This window comes from Sapajus apella, unplaced genomic scaffold (assembly GCF_009761245.1).
Source record: "Sapajus apella isolate SASKATOON/1434 unplaced genomic scaffold, GSC_monkey_1.0 scaffold3, whole genome shotgun sequence".
Taxonomy (NCBI): Eukaryota; Metazoa; Chordata; class Mammalia; order Primates; family Cebidae; genus Sapajus; species Sapajus apella.
In genome coordinates this window covers 2,754,926-2,769,367 of record NW_022436943.1, presented here as the reverse complement: position 1 = coordinate 2,769,367, position 14,442 = coordinate 2,754,926, and the positions used below count along the sequence as shown (strand labels likewise).

General features: G+C 43.2%; 1 protein-coding gene across 2 annotated transcripts in view; it reads left to right on the top strand.

Moving 5' to 3' along the window:
* ERICH5 (glutamate rich 5) overlaps positions 1 to 13,875 on the top strand; it is a 27,117-nt gene extending 13,242 nt beyond the window's left edge. Inside the window, exons 2-3 of one of the 2 annotated variants that reach the window (XM_032248324.1) lie at positions 9,209 to 10,162; positions 13,469 to 13,875. In XM_032248324.1, the coding sequence (XP_032104215.1) occupies positions 9,209 to 10,162; positions 13,469 to 13,581 (1,067 nt within the window). In that variant the 3' untranslated portion in view covers positions 13,582 to 13,875. The remainder of the gene's footprint in view (positions 1 to 9,208; positions 10,163 to 13,468) is intronic. The other variant, XM_032248332.1, reaches the window with a different exon arrangement.
* The last annotated feature ends 567 nt before the right edge of the window (positions 13,876 to 14,442 follow it).

The following is a 14,442-nucleotide window of genomic DNA, read 5'->3' as shown; positions in this document are numbered from 1 at the left end:
CCCCTCCCCTCCCCTCTCCTCCCCTCTCCTCCTCTCCTCTTTTCTTTTCTTTCTTTTCTCTCTGTGAAGTTTCACTCTTGTGGCCCAGGCTGGAGTGCAATGGTGCCATCTCAGCCCACTGCAACCTCCGACTCCTGAATTCACACTTGAACTCAGCCTCAATGGAGTAGCTGCCCACTTCTTCTGCCTCAGCCTCCTGAGTAGCTGGGATTACAGGGGTCTGCCACCAGCCTGGCGAATTTTTTTTTATTTTTAGCAGAGGCAGAGTTTCACCATGTTGGCCAGGCTGGTCTTGAACTCCTGACCTCAGGTGATCCACCCACCTCAGCCTCCCAAAACGCTGGGATTACAGATGTGAGCCACTGTGTCCAGCCTACTTTTCTATTACTTATCAATAATCATATTTTAAACTATACCATGATAGCAATACAACTTCATAGGTCAATACCGACAACTTCATAATGTTTAGGAGACTGTATCTAAGCCCTTTAATGTTGCAAGTCAGCTTTTCTGTTGCTAATTTAGCTATAGTTTATTGACAGGTCACTCCTGGTACTCAAGGGAACTTTGTAAAATTAAAAAGAAGCCTTCCCCACCACCAACACATGCACCCTTGCAGATGCCCCAGACTGGAGTTCTGCCCCGTGCAGTGAGAAGCTTGTATAGCTGTACCCTGCGTCCGTGTTTAGTGACTAACTTCTCATGTCAGATACCATGCTGGGCAGATTACACACATTATGCACTCAGTCAATTCTCCTAACAAGCCTGAAAGGCAAACAATATCCGCACTTTACAGATAAGGCAACTGAGATCCAGAGAGGTTAGGAACTAACTTGTCCGGATTGCACAGTTAAGTAAATGTCAGAGTCAGGATTCACACCCAGCGTCAGAACGGTCTGAATGCCCTGCTTTGGCTAGAGGGAAGGGAGGGAAATCAAACACATGAAAAAAATGCACTCCCTTCAGCAGCTGAAGGGTAAGAATAAGCTGAGGGTTATGTAATCTGGAGCCAGAAAAGGAAGCTTTAGTGGTAGTTGTAGACTTTATTGTGTTCTCTGAGAGGTGGTTCATGACAAGTATTTGCTTTCCAATCTTTTTATTTATTTCCTCTAATCTTTCCTCCTCCTCCTCCTCCTCCTCCCCCCCTTCCTCCTCCTCTTCTTCTTCTTCCTTCTTCTTCTTCCTTCTTTCTTTCCTTCCCTCCTTCCTTCCCTCCCTCCTTCCTCCCTCCCTCCCTCCCTCCCTCCCTCCCTCCCTCCCTTCCTTCCTTCCTTCCTTCCTTCCTTCCTTCCTTCCTTCCTTCCTTCCTCTCTCTCTCTTTCTTTCTTTTTTTCTTTCTTTCTTCTTTTTGAGACAGAGTCTTGCTCTGTTGCTCCGGCTGGAGTGTAGTGGCGTCGTGATTTTGGCTCACTGCAACTTCCGTCTCCCAGGTTTAAGCAATTTTCCTGCCTCAGCCTCCCAAGTAGCTGGGATTACAGGCACTTGCCATCACAGCCAGCTAATTATTTGTATTTTTTTCAGTAGAGATGGGGTTTCACCATGTTGGCCAGGCTGGTCTCGAACTCCTGACCTCAAGTGATTCACCCGCCTCAGCCTCCCAAAGTGCTGGGATTACAGGCATGAGCCACCACTCCCAGCCTAATCTTCCTTCTTCCACAGAAAGGTACCAATATTGGAATGAATGAAATCACCTTACTTTTCTGTTTGTGCATCCTAATTTCTCTCTCTATCTCTCTCTCTCTCTCTCTCTCTCCCCCTCTCTCTCTTTATATTTGTTTTGTTTTTTGAGACAGGGTCTCGCTCTGTCCCCCAGGCTGGAGTGCAGTGGTGCAATCATGGCACACTGTGACCTCAACCTCCCAGGCTCAAGCTCTCCTTCCATCTCAGCCCCCTGAGTAGCTGGGACTACAGGCCAGCACCACTATACCCAGCTAATTTTCAAGTTTTTTGTAGAGACAAGATTTTGCCATGTTGTCCAGGGTGGTCTCTAATTTCTGGACTCCAGGTGATCCACCTGCCTTGGCCTCCTGCAGTGCTGGGATTACAAGTGTGAGCCACCACCCCAGACACCGTGCATCTAATTTCATCCTTGTTTGGGCCACTATGGGAGTTATAACAACAGTGATGTTAAGATTGACAAGATTAGTGGGTACTAGTCTCTGCACTAGTTCTTTCTGAGTATTATCTCATGTTATCCTCAAGACAGTTCCCTGGTTCAGTATTAACACTATTCCCACTTTACAGGTGATGAAACTGAGGCAGAGAGAGGCTTAATAAGGCTAGTAAATGCAGGAACGGGGGTTAAAATCCACTACACTATAGGAGTGCTTTTCAAGGTCATAAGGTGTCTGTCCTCTTAGAGCAGAATTTCTCTTCTGTCACACAGGAAAAAGAACTTCTGAGTTATTCCTTCAGAGCTACTGTGTCTGAAATATAGTCATTTCAAAATTTAAAGTGCAATTAATCAATATAAATTACAAAGTAATTGTGGTCCTGCCCCTCTAGTTTTTTACTCTATGTTGTATGTTTATGATCATTTTGAAGGTATTATATGTCCTTTGGGCTACCGTGAAAAAACGTTAAAAGCAAATGACGTTTTTTTGTAAAGTTTCCCTACTTGATTATTTTAAGATTGTGTTTTATAGAAGTATATGTTGTAGACACTTGCCTGCTTCCAGTGTACCAGTAAGATTGAAAAAGTTACATAAGAATGAAGATGGGCTGGACTGGGCAACATAGAAAAACCCTGTCTCTAAAAAAATTTATGACTTAGGCTGGCATGGTGGCACATGTCTGTAGTCCCAGCTACTTGGGAGGCTGAGGTGGGAGGATCACTTGAGCCCGGGAGGTCGAAGCTACAGTGAGCTATGGTCATGCCATTGCACTCCAGCCTGGTGACAGAGTGAGACTCTGTCTCAACAACAATAGCAAAAGAATGAAAGTGAATGGATATTGTGATCATGGGTATAAATCTCCTAGCTATGGCAAAAATGGACAGATCGTTAGACACCTATGACACCATTGTGGAGAAATTAATTTTCTCAAAATTTCGCAAAGCTTTTTGTTGAGGGAGAAAACTTTGATAGCATAATATGCTTTTCAAAATGTAAAATTGTGTGGGTGTCTTTTGGGTGTGTCGGCACATTTTTTTTCTGCACAATTTGCGGAAAATGATGCCTTTAGAATGTACTCATGACTGGCACAGGTAGATGAAAATGGTTCGTCTCATTTAACTGACAGTACTAATCACTGTAATAACTATTTTACCAGAAAATAAAATTTGGCAGCCATCTGTGATGAGTGCATTAACGCATTTCCTGGTTTATTCCCTGAGGCAGTTATCACCAGATCATCCTTCGTGTGATACCTAAATGCATTATCTTCTCATGATGAATTTCTTTGTAGACCTGATAAATCATCTTGATTAAATTGCCTTACTTGCAATTAATTTGAAGGCTTCATTGATGATGAGGCAGGAGTGGGAGGTGAAAGACAGCCCTCTCTCAATTCTGTCATATGGGCCTCTGAAGCCCACAGCTGGTGCCGAGTCTCATCAGGTTGTTCTTGAGTTCTGCTTCTCTATTCCCGGTTCTAATCCCTCTCTGCAGGAGGATTCATAGCTACTCCCCGAGGCAGGGTGGGGATGCAGATGCTCACACACACACACATGCCCCTCACACTACCCTCCTCATTCCCCCCCCTCCTCACAGGAGCCTCTATGCAAAAACTACCCCTTCCTCAAAACACAAAACAAATTTGTTTATGAGATAGAGAGCTCAGCTGCAGGCTGTTACATGTATTTCTAGGCAAGATTGATACATCCAACAGCCTCCCGGATTTGCTACCAGGATGTACGATCTACAACCATCTCCAAGATGCCATGCCCCAGCACGAGCAGTTCATGTCTCTCTTACTGGCCCAAATCCATCTATCTCCCCCCGGCCCCCTGCTCCTCCCCAAAACTCGTATTTTTAGAAACAGGGTCTCAGTCTCTTGTCCAGGCTGAGTGCAGTGGCACGATCACAGCTCACTGCAGCCTCGAACTCCTGGGTTTAAGTGATCCTCCCACTTCAGCCTTCTAAGTAGCTGGTGTTACAGGTACACACCGTCATGCCCAGCTAATTAAAAAATGTTTTGTAGAGATCAGTTCTCACAATATTGCCTAGGCTGGTCTTGAACTCCTGGCCTCAAGTGATGCTCCCGCCTTGGCCTCCCAAAGTACTGGGATTACAGGTATGCTATGCCCAGCCTATCCTATATTTTCTCTCTCCAGCATTCTTGCTATAAACCAGTGTTTTCCTAGACCCTCTCCCTCTCTCTCTTCAGCCCTAAACTGTCATTACATCCAGCCATTTTATTTCTCATTTCTGAGTTCTACCTGTGTCACTGGACACATTGGCTTCCGTGTTGCCCACCTCTAATTCATTCTCCAGAGGGAGGTTTTTAAAATCCAGATTGGATTGATTCATTTCTCTGCTCACAATTCTTTATTATCTTTATTTTTGTATTTCAAAAATGATTAGTTTTTGAAGGTATAATTGAGAAACAATAAACTGTACATATTTATAGTGTACATTTTAGTAAACTCTGGTGTATTTGTACACCATAGAAGCATCAGCACAATCAAGATTGTGCCCCTTTGAAATTTCCCTCCTGTGTACACAATCCCAGTCTCCAGAGAGCCACCATTCTGCTTTCTATCACTGTAGATAAGTTGGTATTTTTTAGAGTTTACATAAATGGAATCACATGCTATGTGATCTTTTTGTCTTCTTTTCCTCAGCATAATTATTTTGAAAATCATCTATGTTGTTCCACTTATCAAGTGTTCATTTCTTTTTTATTACTGAGTCGTATTCCATGGTGTGAATGTTCCAGTTTTTTTGACCCATTCACCTGTTGATGGACATTTGCATTGTTTCTGGGTTTGGGCTGTTACAAAGATACTGGCTGGGCGTGGTGGCTCACACCTGTAATCCCAGCACTTTGGGAGGCTGAGGTGGGCAAATCACAAGGTCAGGAGTTCAAGACCAGCCTGGCCCACGTGGTGAAACACTATCTCCACTAAAAATACAAAAATTAGCTGGGTGTGGTGGCAGTCGCCTGTAATCCGAGCTACTTGGGAGGCTGAGGCAGGAGAATCACTTGAACCTGGGAGGCAGATGTTGCAGTGAGCCAAGATCGTGCTATTGCACTCCAGCCTGGTAATAAGAGCAAGACTCCATCTCAAAAACAACAACAGCAAAACAAAGATGCTATGAATATTTGTGTATAAGTGTATGGACATGTGCTTTTCTCATGGGAAAACACCTATAAGTTAAATGCTTGAGCTATATGGTGCATGTATATTTATTTAACTTTTTAAAAAGTCCTGCTTGAAATTCTTGTTTTTTGTGCTTTGAGGATAAAATCTAAACCCTTTAGCACCACCTGCAGGGGCGTCCATGACCAGGCTCCTGTGCCAGCCTCCAGCCACACTGTCCTTTCCTGAGTCCTCAGTTCCCTGTGCATTCTCCTCCTGGAACTCGAAGAAACGATCTCAGCAAAGTGAACTCATGTGTGACTTCTTGCCACTCTGTGTACACAGCGGTCACAGCATTTATCACATGGCATTGTTTTTGTTAGATTACTGCTTCTGATGGCTTCACCGGTGGTACCAGAGAGTTGAGCCTGTAGTTTTCATCTGTGTACATAAACGGCTTTTGTACATCCCGTGTTTTCATTTGGAAGGTTTTCTTTTTTTCATTATAAATAACCATTAAAGCATCTTTGGAGGTATTGGTGAAGGTGGTGGATTGAAGACATGAATCTCATTTTGTGCCTTCCTGAAACTCACTAAAATGACAGTAGAGAGATATAAAAAATAGTTTAAACCCACAAAGATGGGAAGAACAGAGAAAAGACAATAACAGAACAAAACTGGAGTTTAGGAAGCAGACAGATGTGTGGTAACTCACTTAGCATGCCAAGGAAAGCTCAATTTGATTAGCAGTAGTGAAAACTGAGAACCACTGGATACCTCAAGATCCTTAAAAGGCTCCGGAGTTGGCGGCTTGGTACCTCAGTAAGTCCTTCATCTTAATGAAGATTAAATTGATAGGCTATTTGATATGAATACATGTGTTAAAAAGAGAGACAATTGGCAGTGAGTTGAATAAATGGTAATATGTGAACTAAGGAAATGAAAAAGCATGACAATTATTAACTAGGGGAAAAAGAAGAAATTGTAATAGCTTAAGGTATGGCTCAGTTCTTCATAGCAAACACAGTCATTATATAGACATATAATTGGATATTGGTATAATCCAAATTACACATTACTATTTTAAATAATTAATATACAATGACTGAACTGAACGGAAATGTGAATGTGTCATGGGAGAGAGTGGCAGGTGGTCGAGGCGAATAGGAAAAGAGCTAAGTTTTTTTTCTGCCACAGTAAAAGTTCATTGAGCCGGGCGTGGTGGCTTACACCTGTAAGGTCAAGACAGGTGGATCACTTGAGCCCAGGAGTTTGAGATCGGCCTGGGCAACTCAAACCACATGGGACAACATCGCTACTTAAAAAAAAAAAAAAAAAAAAGTTAATTGAAAGGCCCAAACTAAAAAATCCTGAGGCACAATTCATTTAGCAACATAGAAAAAAATATTCCACCGGGCACGGTGGCTCACACCTGTAATCCAAGCACTTTGGAGGCCAAGGCGGGCAGATCACCTGAGGTCAGGAGTTCAAGAACAGCCTGACCAACATGGTGAAACCCCGTTTTTTTTTTTTTGTTTTTTTTTTTTTTTTTTTGAGACGGAGTTTCACTCATGTTACCCAGGCTGGAGTGCAATGGCGCAATCTCGGTTCACCGCAACCTCCGCCTCCTGGGTTCAGGCAATTCTCCTGCCTCAGCCTCCTGAGTAGCTGGGATTACAGGCCCGCGTCACCATGCCCAGCTAATTTTTTGTATTTTTAGTAGAGACGGGGTTTCACCATGTTGACCAGGATGGTCTCAATCTCTTGACCTCGTGATCCACCCGCCTCGGCCTCCCAAAGTGCTGGGATTACAGGCTTGAGCCACCGCGCCCGGCACCCCATTTTTTTTTTAATAAATAAATAAAAAAAAGAAAAAATATTCCTCCAAAACATTTAAAAGGGTTAAAATATTTGCTTCTATAGTAGGGGAAATGGGAGAGGAGGCCTGAATATTACTTTAGTTTACACTAGATAAGCAGATAACTCTTTAAACTGCATGCACATACGACTGAGGTGGATGGTAATTTAGGAGGAAAATCGAAAAAAAAAATCTTTGGTAAAAAAAAGAAGAGGAAAAACATCCTCTAGACACCCATTTTAACTTTTTGACTTATTTTCTTTCAGTTTTGCTCCCCTGTGATTCGTGATTTGTTTCTCCTCTTTTGCCCTCCCTCCCCTCCTGCCTTTCTTTCAACATTGCTGGGATCATACTTCATAAAAAATCGATAGCTAACTTGTTAAGCACTTAATTGCGCAGTAGACTTTGGGTTAATAAGCACTTTATATGCATTATTTTATTTGATCAACCTAATCATGAATGATTTCTAAACTTATTGTAACATAATTATTATTTTAGCATATGGTCTTCATAATCTTTTTCATGGTATAATAATATTTCATACCATGGAATATTTATCCATTCTCCAACTTATTAGACTTTTAAGTTGTTTTCTAGGTTTGCTGTTATAAAGAACAATGTGGGACTGGGTGTGGTGGCTCATGCCTCTAAGTCCTAGGACTTTGGGAGGCCGCAGCAAGAGGATCACTTGAGTCCAGGAATTCAAGACCAGCCTGGGCAACATAGCGGGATCCTGTCCTTTAAGTAGAAAAGTAAAACAAAAATTTAAAAAAGTAGAATATTGAGATTACACATATGTTCCTCCCAAAGCATTTTTATAAGGTTTATGCTTTTAGAATAAATTTTCAAGAAGTAAAACAAGAACAACAACAAAAATTTCCAGAAGTAGAACTACTGGGTCAAAGAGTATCATCAACATATTGCCAAGCTGCTTATTTTAAACTATACAGAGCACTTTTGCATCCACTATTTTATGTGACAGGATGCCTCATGCAACTCCGAGATTGATATGAGGGAGAGAAGAGAGATTAAAAACTGCCGTTTTAGAGATAAGATCATTGGGAGCTAAGTTTCCGAGCTCATACAGTTGGAACAACAGCCAGAAGTAAAATGCATGTTTCCCTACCTTCTGGTTGATTTCTTTTCTCACTGTGCCCCCCAAATGTCATGAAACTCAGGCTGAACCTATCTCTGCTACTTCCCTCCCCTGACATCTTAGCCTTTATCTATTAGAGCTTCTCTGCCACAGTGCCTTTTCCATTTGCTGGGGGCTTTTCTGTGTTAGAAGGAAAGTAAGACCTCTTTTTTTTTTTTTTTTTTTTTTTTGAGAGAGAGTTTCTTTTTTTTTGCCCAGGCTGGAGTGCAATGGCTTGATCTTGGCTCACTGCAACCTCCGCCTCCCAGGTTCAAGCAATTCTCCTGCCTCAGCCTCCCAAGTAGGGATTACAGGCACCTGCCACCATGTCCGGCTAGTTTTTGTATTTTTAGTAGAGAAGGGGTTTCATCATGTTGGCCAGGCTGGTCGTGAACTCCTGATCTCAGATGATCCACCTGCCTCAGCCTCCCAAAGTGCTGGGATTACAGGTGTGAGCCACTGCACCTGACCGAAAGTAAGACCTTGCTAGCAGCCCAAGGACCTCGCATCCTGAAACCCTCTAAGTCTAGTTTGGGAATCTTCTACTGCCAAAAAAAAAAAAAAAAAAAAGGGAAAAAAAATTTTAAAAGGAAACCTTCTAACAAGAGGAGAAAGGGTAAGACAAGAAAAAGAGCAGAAAGACAAAGTGGAGCAGGCTCAGTTAGAATCTGAGACAGGAGCCATGAGAAAATGCACAAGGAGCAAACAGGAGAAAACTGTGGTTTTGTGGTTTTGTGGTTTTGGAGGACTTCAGAGCTTAAGATGAGATGTGGGAGCTGAAGACAGTAAAGGAATCTGACTCGGAGAGTATTAAAGTATTAGGATCATGGCATGGCCTTTCTGTACTCAGATACACTTGGAACTGCCTTGAACTGTGAAATCTACCTAGTGATGTCAATTCACTTTTCAGGATAAAACTAAACAATAATTTGTTTTCTCTTTTCTTTTTACTTTTCAAATGAATAATAAAAAGTAACTTCAAATGAGCATTTTTCAACCACAGAAGAAAGTGAGTCCTGCTTTGCCCAACCAAAGCCACGTACACTGGGAAGAAAATCTACCGTTGATAGCAATGTACAAAGGGAAACCCGTCCTCCATTACAAAAGCTCAAGGATTCAGCAGAGCCTACAGCTAATGGTGTTAAACCCCTGCAGGAACAGCCCCTGGCCAAGCACCTAGCCCCTGGAAGGGATGCCGCAGACCAGTCGGGGTCCACAGAAAAGACCCAGCCTGGAGAGGGACCGGAGGAATCGGGTCCGCCTCAGCCAGGTAGCAAAAAGTATGCCCCAGCAGCGGAAGGAAAGAAGAAAGATGCAGGAGCAGGGACCAAGGCTGAGCCTCTAAAAGGAAATGCGGAGGCTGAGCCATTAGGACCAGAAGCCAAGGGTCAGCCTTTGCGGACAGCAGGAGAGAAGGACTGCCTCAGAGCAGTGGAGGACACTGAGAATCCACAAACTGCTGCAGAGATGAAGCTTCTAGGAACAACTGAGAACACTCTGCCTCTGCAAACAGCTGGAGAGCTACAACCTCAGGGTCCAATGGGAAAGGGTGAGCAGGCTCTGTTTCTAGAAACCATTTCCAAAGAGAATGAATCTCCAGAAATATTGGAAGGAAGCCAGTTTGTGGAAACAGCTGAAGAGCAGCAACTTCAGGCAACATTGGGAAAAGAGGAGCAGCCCCAGCTTCTGGAAACAATTCCCAAAGAGAATATAACACCCCAAGTATTGGACAGAAGTCAGCTTGTGGAAAAGCCTATTATGAATGATCCTCTCCATAAAAGTCCTGAAGGTCCAGGAAACATGGAGCAGATTCAACCTGAAGGAATAGTTGGAGGCACGGAGCATCCAGCACGAAATGTCAAGACAGGAGCAGACGTGGAAATGTTCAGGAACATCCACACTAACGAAGAGGACCAACGCATTGAAGGTAAAAGTTAGGCTGGCAAACCTTCTGGATGTTTAGATGTGCTCCATAGGAGACCAGCTCCAGGGGGTGGGGTGGGGTGACTGACACACAGTCCGTGAAGTCACTTTCAGGTGGCTGAAGTTCATTTCACCAAGCCAAAACAGCTTCTATGCCTGGGAAACAGGCATTCCATCGATGCTCAGTTTGTCAGCCAAACTTTTCTGAAACATCATCTCTGTCCAAACTGTTCACCTAGAGTTTAAATAGTATCAAACATTGAAGGCAACATGCGAAACTTTCTGAATTTTTTCAAGTTGACGCTTCATCAGGCCCCATGTATGAATTAAGGATCCAAAGTCAAGGTGAATAGATGATTACTGGAGGAATTCACCTTCCAGTGAAAGGATATGTAGGTAATGGATCTGAGAATGTTATCTTCATCTTTGTGAATCTTGTCTTAGAAAGTGACTGTCAGGGCGGGTGCAGTGGCTCACACCTGTGATCCCAGCACTTCAGGAGGCAGAGGTGGGAGGACAGCTTGAGCCCAGCAGTTCGAGACCTGCCTGGGCAACATAGTGAGACCTTGTTCTCTTATAAAAAAAAAAAAAAAAAAAGGAAAAGAAAAGAAATAAGAAAGTGACTATCAGTCTGCGCTAGTTCTGTAGTTTTAAAAATCTTTATGAGAAGACTAGAGAAAATGTACTATGTCTTGACATATGGTGTTTTAAAATTTTAAATGTATTTTACCAGCATAAAATGAATGATGTTTACACTATTCTTTACTGGTGTTATAGTTTTAAAAAATATTTTCTTCTGGGGCATGATTTACATTTTGGCAAATTTTAGCTTCACAGTTCAGTATAATTAAGTGAAGCATTCATTATAATCATCCATCTGTTGTTCTTAAATTCTTTTTTTTAATTTTTTTTTTTTGTTTGTTTTTGAGACGAAGTCTCACTCTGTTGCCTAGGCTGGAGTGCAGTGAAGAGAACTTGGCTCGCTACAACCTCTGCCTTCTGGCTTCAAGAGATTCTCCTGCCTTAGCCTCCTGAGTGCCTGGGACTACAGGCGCACACCACCATGCCTGGCTACTTTTTGTATTTTTATTAGAGACAGGGTTTCACTATATTGGCTAGGCTGGTCTCGAACTCCTGACCTCGTGATCCATTTGCCTCAGCCTCCCAAAGTGCTAGGATTACAGGCATGAGCCACTGTGCCAGGCCAATTCTTTCATTTATTAACTTAGCACTTTTTGCATGCTTAAACATATGCTAGGTACTGAGATGCAGACTGAGTAAGAGACAGTCTCTGTCCTCAAGGGGCTCCCTGTCTAGTGGGGGAGGGCAGGACGCTCATGCATCACCACAGCCTGTTGTGGGAACTGCTTTCCTAAAGATGTGTAAGAAGGGTTCTGGGAATAACATGGGAGAGGCAATAAAAGCAGATTGTATTTACATCGGGATTGGCAAACTCAAAAGTCTTTAGGCCTAGGATACTGAAAATGAGTGAGGGGAGGGACACACGCCATACCATGGGAGTCCAGGGGACCTTGGCAAACAGGAGAGCACAGCCTTGCCAAAAAAAGCAGCTCTGCACAGCTCCAGCCATGGAACTAGGGCCAATGCCGCCAAAGCCAACTTCTCAGCGAAACAGGGTTGTGTGTGCAATGTCCAACCTTGTTAGTGTTGGCTGTCTGTAAATGTTTAATGATTGTTTTTAAACACATAATGGCCAAGCAAGACAGATTTGCGGGCACCCCGGACCACTCTTTAATTTAGATATGAGTGAAACTTTCCCTCCCTCCCTCCCTCCCGCCCTTCCTTCCTTCCTTCCTCCCTCTCTTCTTCTCTTTCTCTCTTTCTTTCTCCCCTGGCCCACCCTTAGATTTACATACAAATAAAACTTTCCCTCCCCTCCCCTCCCCGTCCCTCTTTCAACAGAGTTTCGCTCTTGTTGCCCAGGCTGGAGTGCAATGGCGCCATCTGGGCTCACCACAGCCCCCGCCCCCTGGGTTCAAGCGATTCTCCCGCCTTGGCCTCCCAAAGTGCTGGGATTACAGGCGTAAGCCACCATGCCCAGCCTCTTTCTTTCTTTTTTCAGAGACGACATCTTGCTCTGTTGTCCAAGCCAGAGTACAGTGATGCAATCGTAGCTCACTATCATCTCTAACTCCTGGGCTCAAGGGATCCTCCTGTCCCAGTTCTCAAGTAGCTACAAGAGTACAAGACTGTGCCACCATACCTGGCTAATTTTTTTCTTTAAAAAAAATCATTGCTTTTTTTAAGACAGAGTCTTGCTCTGTTACCCAAGCTGGAGTTCAGTGGTGTATTCTTAGCCCACTGTAACCTCTGCCTCCCAGGCTCAATCCGTTCTCCCTCTTTAGCCTCCTGAGTAGCCGGGCACTACCATGCCTGGCTAATCTTTGTATTTTTTGTACAGACAAGGTTTCATCATGTTGCCCAGGCTGGTCTTGGACTCCTGGGCTAAAGCAATCTGCCTGCCTCAGCTTTCCAAAGGGCTAGGATTATAGGCATGAGCAACCACCCCCAGCTGCCCAGCTAATCTTTGAAAAATATTTCGTAAAGTTGGAGGGTCTCTTTGCCCAGGCTGGTCTTGAACTCCTGGCCTCAAGTGATCCTCTTGCCTTAGCTCCCCAAAGCAGTGGGATTACAGGTGTTAGCCATCATGCCTGGCCATGAAACTTTCTATTGTCAAATGTTCTACTGCCATTTCTTTGGTAATTTTGCATCCTGATTTTACAGAGAGAATTTATTTCATAAGAGTATGCCAAGACTCTAGATGTTAACTGACTCAACATCAGCCATTCAGAGGCTCTGAGAGGATTGAGTTGATTACTTTTCTTTTCTTTTCCTTTCTTTCTTTCTTTCCTTTCTTTCCTTTCTGTCTCACTCTGTTGCCCAGACTGGAGGGCATTGGCATGATCCCAGCTCACGGCAACCTCTGCCTCCTGGTTTCAAGTGATTCTCCTGCCTCAGCCTCCTGAGTAGCTAGGATTATAGGCTTGTGCCACCATACCCAGGTAATTTTTGTATTTTTAGTAGAGATGGGGTTTCACCACTTTGGGCCAGGCTGGTCTCGAGCTCCTGACCTCAGGTGATCCCGCCCGCCTCAGCCTCCCAAAGTGTGGGATTACAGGTGTGAGCCACTGCACCTGGCTGAGATGATTCCTTTTCTTGATTCCCCCTGGGGAAACTTACTACTTAGAACTAAAGATCAGGAGCTGCCCCCACTGCAGACAAACTGTGGGATAATTTATGTTAATTCTAAATGATTGTCTCTTAGTATCTCCTTTGGTTACTTTTCCAGGTGAGACAGGGGAAAAGGTGGAAACAGAGATGGAGAATGAGAAAGGGAGTGAAGAGACTGAAACCAAAGAGGAAGAAACAGGAGAAGCGGTGGACTTTTCAGCAGCCACATAGATAGGTATGGTGACAGAAGAGTGAACTGACACAGCGTGTTATCATAGAGAAGACAAAAATGGTAGTGAAGCTTGTGGTTATGTAACTTATCTTTCTACATCTACATGTTTTCTATAATGAGTGTAGTTATATAGAGAGACTGTTGGAACTATGGGAAGGATATTTCCATATTCTTGATTCTATTGTTCTACAAAACTGCTAAGCCGTAAACAGTTTTCCTAGCTACTTAGAATGGTTATACATTTAAAACTATAGAAGTCAGAGCCAATAAAAATTATGTGATTTAATATTTAAGAGTGTGAGGGTGACTTTCTTCATTGTGGACATGAGTCCATTCAATACAGAAAATGAGAACCTAAAAAGAAGGCGTAAACCTTTAGGTACAGGTAGCTGGGGAAAGGAATTAGCAAATTTTAGGGAACTCACAATAATAAAGTAACACAGTTTTAATCATGATGGAATGAGAATGAACAACAGCCAAAATAATAGGATGAGCTAAACCAAATATTTCTGTCCTGTTACAGAATTTAGAGCTGATAAGAGCCTTAGGAAGTATGTCATCTACATACTTGCTCACCTTTAAGGCTGTCAACTATCACAGATCCTTATTTATCATGGAATATGAAACATGTTAACAGAATCCTTTTCAAAGGATTGCAAACTCTGGTGCTATTGCAAGGTCAGGGATTTTTTACAATGAAAGGCTACACATTTTCCATGTACCATTTTGAATCAGCTGCTGATTTTATACTCACATGAGGTTTTTCAATTGATGTTATCCTTTAGAATAACTTTAAAAGTATTTTAAGGCCAGGCATGGTGGCACATGCCTGTAATCCCAGCACTTTGGGAGGTTGAGAC